Source organism: Macrobrachium nipponense, chromosome 16 (assembly GCF_015104395.2).
Source record: "Macrobrachium nipponense isolate FS-2020 chromosome 16, ASM1510439v2, whole genome shotgun sequence".
NCBI classification, from domain to species: domain Eukaryota; kingdom Metazoa; phylum Arthropoda; class Malacostraca; order Decapoda; family Palaemonidae; genus Macrobrachium; species Macrobrachium nipponense.
In genome coordinates, this window is record NC_087209.1 from 8,895,853 (window position 1) to 8,904,861 (window position 9,009).

The 9,009-nt window shown below is 37.9% G+C and overlaps 1 protein-coding gene across 1 annotated transcript in view; it reads right to left on the bottom strand.

The window, feature by feature from the left end:
* Positions 1 to 239: 239 nt before the first annotated feature.
* Positions 240 to 9,009, bottom strand: part of LOC135195573 (dipeptidase 1-like) — a 388,301-nt gene continuing 379,531 nt past the window's right edge. The window contains exon 11 of the mRNA XM_064221873.1: positions 240 to 2,914. Coding sequence (XP_064077943.1) covers positions 2,792 to 2,914 — 123 coding nt within the window. The 3' untranslated portion in view covers positions 240 to 2,791. The remainder of the gene's footprint in view (positions 2,915 to 9,009) is intronic.

Here is a 9,009-nt window from a genome sequence, read left to right on the forward strand (position 1 = left end):
TATATATATATATATATATATATATATATATATATATATATATACTATATACTATAGATATATATATATATATATATACATATATATATATATATATATATATATATATATATATATATATATATATATATATATATATATATACGTATATATATGTATATATATATATATATATACATATATATATACGTATATATATATATATATATATATATATATATATATATATATATATATATATATCCAACTTATTTCAATGTAATGTTTTGTCATATTCAACTACGTCTTTTCTGTCATGAATTGTCACTAAGAAAGTTTCAATTTTGCCCAAGGAAATTCGTTCACTTAGACATTCCGTAAATAATACTTTTCAGAAAACGGCAGTTCATATAAATCTAGCAACAGAACGTGTATTACAAAGTTTTTACGCCACATTCTACATTTCTAAGTTTTCCAAAAAACACACTTAAACATTAAAATTATAGGTATTGCATTAAAATTATAGGTATTACGTTAAAATTATAGGTATTGCAAAATCCGATGGTTATCATGTCAGCACAGACTTCAGTCATCCTGTGGTCATCTGTGCCTTTTCTTCAGTGAAATTCAGGAACATGACCCTCTTTCTCTTATAAGCAGACTTCAGTTATTCTTGGGTCAAGTTGTCTGATAATATCTATCATCTTTGCCTGTTATGATTCAGGAATCTGACCCTGTCCTTCTTAAGGTGGGTTTACACTAGGCTTCACCCCACTGCTGCATGCGTAAGACGCATCACCAATTCCTCCCAAATTCTTGTTAGCCCCGCCTACTGGAGTGCTCATTAGAGTGAGTTAGTGGTGTGGCGTGACTCTTGATGAGCAGTCCAGTAGGCGGAGCTATCAAGAATTTGGGAGGAGTTGATGATGAGTCTTACGCATGCAGTGTGGGGTGAAGCCTAGTGTAAACTCACCTTTATAAGTAGACTTCAGTCATTCTGTGGTCAAATTCTCTTATGATATCTATCATATTTTCCTTTTCCTCAGTTAAGTTGAGGAACCTGAGCCTCTCTCTCTTATAAGCAGACCATCCTGGGGTCAAATTCTCTTGTGAGATCTATCATCTTTGCCATTTCTTATAATTCAGGAACCAGACCCTCTCCCTCTTATAAGCAGACTTCAGTCATTCTTGGATCAAATTCCCTTATGATATCCATCATGTTTTCCTTTTCTTCAGGGAAATTCAGGAACCTGATCCTCTCTCTCTTTTAAGCTGACCTCAGTCATTCTGGGATCAAATTCTCTTGTGATATCTATCATCTTCCATGATTCAGGAACCCGATCCTCTCTCTCTTTTAAGCTGACTTCAGTCATTCTGGGATCAAATTTTCTTGTGATATCTATCATCTTCTATGATTCAGGAACCTGTCCTTCTCTCTCTCTTATAAGCAGACTTCAGTCATTGTGGGGTCATATTCTCTTGTGATATCTATCATGTTTTCCTTTCCCTTAGTTAATTAGGAACCTGATCCTCTCTCTCTTATAAGCAGACTTCAGTCATTGTGGGGTCAAATTCTCTTGTGATATCCATCATGTTTTCCTTTCCCTTAGTTAATTAGGAGCCTGTACCTCTCTCTCTTATAAGCAGACTTCAGTCATTTTGGGGTCAAATTTTCTTGTGATATCCATCATGTTTTCCTTTCCCCCCAGTTAAATTTAGGAACAATATCCTCTCTCTCTCTTATAAGCAGACTTCAGTCATTTAGGGGCCAAGTTGTCCTGTAATATCTATTACCTTTGCCTTTTCTTTAGTGAAATTCAGTAACATGACCCTACCCCTCTTATAAGTGACGCCTGTTGAAATATCTGAACATACAGAAGCAGGTCTGAGGACCCATAAATCTGGAATCTATTGGTGGTCAGTGGGAGATAGTTTTCAGAAATTCTCACTTTCTCTTTTTCCCTCACTTCTGCTTTAAACTTTTTTTCTCATCTCATCCCTACTTTCCTCCTCCTTCCTCCTCTTACCCCTCCCACCCTTCCTCCTTACAGAGCATGCTCGCCCCTTTAAGGATGTTTCTTAAGGCCGTAGGGGGGTTTTGGGTGAGAGAGACAAGGGTGGGGGGGGGGGGCCGTGGGAAGGCAGATTTTAAGCCTTTAGCACCTGGATGTAAAGATCCATCCGAAAATAAGTTTTAGTTTTTTGTAATTTTTATATTTTTTATATAGAAGAACTTCGAGTCGTTCGTTCAAAGTTAAGTCACATTTTCCAAAAAGGAGAAACATTAGCAGGTGACGTCATAAATAGCTTTTTAGATCAACAGGTGTAAATATTAATCAGCAATATTTCCTTAAAACAAAAATGATCACTGTTTTTAAATAAGGTCTAAAAGTTCCTGTCCTTTTACGAATTAATTTAAAAACATTATGTTTTCCCTTGATCATTAAACCTACTTTTTCTCATTAGCCTGTAATGTGAAAGGTTGCTGTTTAACTATTTACTCATCCTGCAGGCCAGCTTGAAGGCAGGTCAGGTCCTGATGTGGAAGCTTACTCTTTGTTTATTTACTCAAACCTGCAGGCCAGCTTGAAGCAGGTCAGGCCCTGACGTGGAAGCCTACTCTTTGTCTATTTACACAATGCTGCAGGCCGGCTTCAAGGCAGGTCAGGCCATGACGCAAAATCTTACTTTTTTTTTCCCCGTTTACTTAGAGAGGAAAAACAGGCCGAGTGAATTCATATTAATTTTTCTACGTATTCAACGACGAGGACAGGCCGAGACTGCCCAGACTGCAGGTCAGCTTGAAGGCAGGTCAGGTCCTAGCGGCTGTGTCCTCCAGGCTGGCGAATTTGTACCTGCACGGCCACTGGGAGTCGATGTCGTGAATAGGAATTATCTCTTCCGAAGGCTGCTCGCTCTCCAACTCGTCTCTCACCTGGCGGAGGAAATGAGAAGGAATTAGGGAAGAAAGTAAGAAGAAAATTAGGGGTGAAAATAAGGGAAGAAATAGGGAGAACAATTAAGGGAGAAAAATTAAGAAGGAATAGAGCGGAGTAAAGAAGAAAATGGGGAAGAAAGTAAGAAGAAATTAGGTGGAAAATAAGAAGAGATGAAGTGAAAATTAAGATTAGGGAAGATAATAAGAAGAAATTAGGATAAAATATGAAGAAATTAGGTGAAAATAAGAAGTTAGGAGGATAATAAGAAATTAGGGGAAAATAAGAAGAAATTAGGGAAGAAAGTAAGAAGAAATTATGATAAAATAAGAAGAAATTAGGGATGAAAAATAAGAAGGAATTAGGGAAGAAAGTAAGAAGAAATTAGGTGAAAAATAAGAAGAAATCAGGGAAGATATGTGGAAAAAATAAAAGCAAAAATTACGGAAGATGCATTGGGAAAATAAAACAATTTAGGGAAGATTTGTAGAAGAAATAAAAGAAGAAATTAATGAAGATATGTGGAAGAAATAAATGAATAAATTAGGGAAGATATTAGAAAAAAATAAAAGAGAAATTAGTGAAGATATGTGGAAGAAAAAACGAATAAATTAGGAAAGATATGTGTACAAAAATAAAAGCAGAAATTAGGGAAGATATGTGGAAGAAAAAACGAATAAATTAGGGAAGATATGTGGAGAAAAATAAAAGAATAAATTAGGGAAGGTATGTGGAAGAAAAAACTAATAAATTAGGGAAGATATGTGGAGAAAAATAAAAGAGGAAATTAGGGAAGATGATTATGGGAAAGGCCTCTCACCCAAACCATTCTCTCGCTCATGACAAATCACCCGCAACCATCCGCTGACATATGCATCCAATACAAGCATCCAAAATACATTCCAAATGCCATATGCAACTGTCTCCGTTTTCCCATTATGGCTTCCCTGTCGATTTGTCTGGTCATAACTTTATATAAAACTACTCAGGAAGGATAAGAGAAATGTCAAGTGGATTTTACGATTTTTTTTTCTTGGGGGTCGAATAGATTGGATTATACCATATTGGGTTAGGGACTTTACCATAGATGGATTTGGGACTTAAACCCTAGATGGATCAGGGACTTATACCATAGATGGATTAGACTTTTACCCTAAACAGGGATTTATACCCAACATGGATAAGGGACTTATACCCTAGATGAATTAGAGACTTATGCCCTAAACAGGACTTATACCCAACATGAATTAGGGACTTATACCCTAAATAGGGACTTATACACGAGATGGATTAGGGGTTTATGCCCTAAATACGGTCTTATACCCTAGATGGATTAGGGATTTCTACCCTAAATAGAGACTTATAATACCGTAGATGGATTAGAGACTTATATTGTTAAATAGGGTCTTATACCCTACATGGATTAGGGACTCATACCATATTGGATAAGGGACATATACCCTAAAGAGGGACTTATAACATAGATGGATTAGGGACTTATACCCTGAAGGGGTTCTTAACCTAGATAGAGTAGGGACTTATACCCCAAAGGGATTCATACCCTAGGTAGAGGAGGGATTTGTACCCCAGTAGTATTAGGGACTCATCCCCTAGATGGAGAAGGGATTTATACCCTACATTAGGGACTCATGCCCTACTGTATTAGGGACTCATACCCCAGTTGGATTAGGGAACTCGTACCTTAGTTTAAACAATCCAAAAGAATCCTAGTTTTCTCTCTCTCTCTCTCTCTCTCTCTCTCTCTCTCTCAAATGAAGACCGAAATAAAGAGATCCCACTGCTATAGTTGGCGGTCAGGGGATTACTTAAATGGCAATTTATTAAGCTCTCTTATTTTTCACCTCTATTTTTTTTACTCCCTCCTCCTATTCCTCCCCCTTCCCCTCCCAACACCACTTTCCCTCATCAATTTCGAGGTATAGTGAGGGGGGGGGGGGGGGGGGGGGGGGGTCGGCAACGCACGCACTTCCTAGCCCACAATGGAAACAGTTCACCTTTAGGACTGGCTTAAGAGACCTCTGTTAAGCAACGTATCACTTTCTTATGTATCTTCAGACATTTCCAGTTGGGGTTCACAGATTGACTGAATTTTATTGGAGCCATGGTCGTGCGTCTGGCAACGCTATAGGACAGGCTACCACAGGGCCGTGGCTGACAGAATACTTGATTGCATATCTTACTTTTTTTTTTTTTGGAAGCTATGTATCAATAATCATGTTTATCTTCAGTCATTTTCAGTCGAGGATCACTGCTTGATTTATTCTTTTATCTGGTGCAATGTATCACCTGATAATAAATGCATCACTCCATATGTATCTCTTAAGTTATTTTCAGTCGAGGTACTGTGCATGATTTTTCTCTTTTTCATTGAGAGCTATGTATCAATAGATAAATAATATATCACTCCATATGTATCTTCAGTCATTTCCTGTCGAGGATCATTGGTTTATTCATTTGAACGGGAAGTTTCTTATGTATCATCTAATAAGAAATGTATCTCTCCATATGTATCACTCCATTTCCACTCCAGGTTCGCTTCTCGATTTTTTTTTAATGGAAAGGAATTTATCACCTGATAATTAATATGTATCCTGATACATTTCTTGTTATGAATTATTACTGCTTTTAATCTCACCGAAATGACATGACCGGGAACCGGATTCCAAAACGGGAATGGCACTCTTGGAAATAAGAAATATTATACTCAGAACCAGGAATTGGTAAAAGAGAAATCTTAATTTTAGATGCGGATTATAAAATGAAGTCTCCTTTGTAAAATATGCATGTGGGAAGTTCGGCTGAAGTTTTGTCATTTTTTTTTCGAAAATCATGCTTGGAATGTATAATATTATGCATACTTTCATATGTATGCGCTCTGGCTTGCGTTTCAATGAATGAGCATTCATACATTCAACAATTTATGAAATTTATGTATGAGTGTATGAATATATGTACGATCAATTAGCTGTGATATATATATATATATATATATATATATATATAATATATATATATATATACATATATAAATATATATATATATATATATATATATATAGTATATATATATAAAGTTTTTTTTGCCACGAAGGAAAAAATGAAAAGCGAGATAGTCGAGTACTTTCGGTCCTGTTCGGACCCTTTACTTAAGTAAAGGGTCCGAACAGGACCGAAAGTACTCGGCTATCTCGCTTTTTCATTTTTTCCTTCGTGGCAAAAAACCTTTATTTATACATAACATCAAGTTTTATATACTTCGTGATCAAGTTATTGATATATATATATATATATTTATATATATATATATATATATATATATATATATATATATATATATAATATATATATATATATATGTGTGTGTGTGTGTGTGTGTGTGTGTGTGTGTGTGTGTGTGTGTGTATGTCATGAGAGTCCCCTCCCACCCCAACTCCACTCCCACTCTAAATCCACTACCACTCTCAATTCCACTCCACTCTCACTCCACTCCCACTCCCAATACCACTACACTTTAACTCTGCTATCACTCCCAATTCCACTCCACTCCCACTACAACTCCACTACCACTCCCAATTCCACTCCACTCTCACTCCCACTCCAACTCCACTCCAACTCCCAATTCTACTCCTCTTGCACTCCAACTCCACTCCACTACGACTCCCAATTCTACTCCACTCCCACTCAAACTTCACTCCCAATTCCTCTCCACTCCCACTAACTCCACTACCACTCCCAATTCCTCTCCACTCCCACTCTTACTCCACTACCCCTCCCAATTCCACTCCACTCCAACTCCACTACCACTCCCAATTCCACTTCAACCCCCAGTCCAACTCCACTCCCACTCCCAAATCCAATCCACTTGCACTCCCACTCCAGCTCCAACTCCACTCCCACTAACTCCACTACCACTCCCAATTCCACTCCACTCCCACTCCAACTCCAACTCCACTCCCACAACCAACTACACTCCCCATTCCACTCACGCCAACTCCACTCTACTCCCACTCTAACTCCACTACCACTCCCAGTTCCACTCCACTCCCACTCCAACTACACTCCCACTCTAACTCCGCTACCACTCCCAATTCCACTTCAACCCCCACTCCAACTCCACTCCCACTCCCAAATCCAATCCACTTCACTACTCCATTCACTCACTCCCAATCCTTCCAACTCACTCCCACTCCAACTCCACTCCCACTCCCAATCCCAATCCACTTGCACTCCCACTCCACCTCCACTCCCACTCCAACTCCACTCCCACTCCCAATTCCAATCCACTTGCACTCCCACTCCAACTCCACTCCCACTCCCAATTCCAATCCACTTGCACTCCCACTCCAACTCCACTCCCACTCCAACTCCACTCCCACTCCAACTCCACTCCCACTCCAACTCCACTCCCACTAACTCCACTACCACTCACAATTCCACTCCACTCCCACTCCAACTACACTCCCACTCAAACTCCACCACCACTCCCAGTTCCACTACACTCCCACTCTAACTCCGCTACCACTCCCAATTCCACTCACTCTCACTCTAACTCCACTGCCACTCCCAATTCCACTCCACTCCAACTCCACTCCCACTCTAACTCCACTACGATTCCCAATTCCACTCCAGCTCCATTCCTATTTCCACTCCATCTACTCCTATTCCACTCCCACCCCCCACCAACTTCTCAACTCCCGCTCCCTTTTCTCACTCACATTCTACTCCCACTTCATTCTACCCTTCGCTCCAACCTCGTTCCACTCTACCCCAACTCCCGCTCCTTCCACTCCCACTCCACCCCCAACTCCCACTCCTTCCACTTCCACATCTCTCATGACCCAGTTAGTTTTCTGTTGACTTTGTCCAAGTTTCTCCTCCTGGAAGGGAGGAAGTTCGCATGAAATCACTCCAATCTCTCTCTCTCTCTCTCTCTCTCTCTCTCTCTCTCTCTCTCTCTCTCTCTCTCTCTTCTCGTCTCTCTCTCTCTCTCTCTCTCTCTCTCTCTCTCTGAATAAATATTATTCTGAAATACCAATAATAATAATAATTTCATCTCCTATGTCAGATTTGTCATTAAACTTGAAACAGATAATTATATTACTACTATTAGTAGTGCCATGCTGAAATACCCCAGAAATTGTCTTTGAAATATATTAATAATAATAATAATAATTTAGTCATTCGATTCGTTTAGGAATTTTTGGCACACATAATAATAATAATAATAATAATAATAATAATAATAATAATAATAACAATAATAATAATAATAATAATAATAATAATAATAAAATAATTAAATAATCAATAATAATAATACTGCTAGTCATTCGATTTGTATAGATATTTTTGGCACAAATAATAATAATAATAATAATAATAATAATAATAATAATAATAATAATAATAATAATAATAATAATAATAATAATAATAATAATAATACGATTCGTTTACATTAATTTTTAGGTAATATCGCTTACAAATAACTCCATTATGGTGTCAGTTTCAGAGTTCGTGCTTCCTGATGGCTCAAAAAATTTAAACACCAGAGTTAGATGACGCGGAAATATATTAAATGGAATAGAATGTGTTGTTAATGGGTGAGATAATTGTCAATATATTTCGAGTTTTTTTTTTTTAGGTAATTTGCATGAAGCAAGTAATGATGTCTGGTTTATATTTATTTAATATTGATGGATGAATTTTCCTGAAAATGTGTTGGAACAAAAGAGCAGTAACCTGCAAGAGGAAGAGAACCATGCAAGAGGAGAGGAGGGAGGGAGAGTGGAGGACCGAGTGAGGAGAGGAGGATGAGGCTTCTGGAGAGAGAACGAGTTTGAGGTGAGAGGAGAGAGAGAGACGATGAGAGAGAGAGAGAAAATGCAGGGGGGAGAGAAGAGAGAAGAATCGAGAGAGAGAGAGAGAGAGAGAGAGAGAGAGAGAGAGTTCCGTTTGGCTTTCTCTACAAGAATGGGTACTGTTTAATAATAATATAATAATAATAATAATAATAATAATAATAATAATAATAATATATTAATCATAGACTAAATAGGCCTGTGTCAGTATC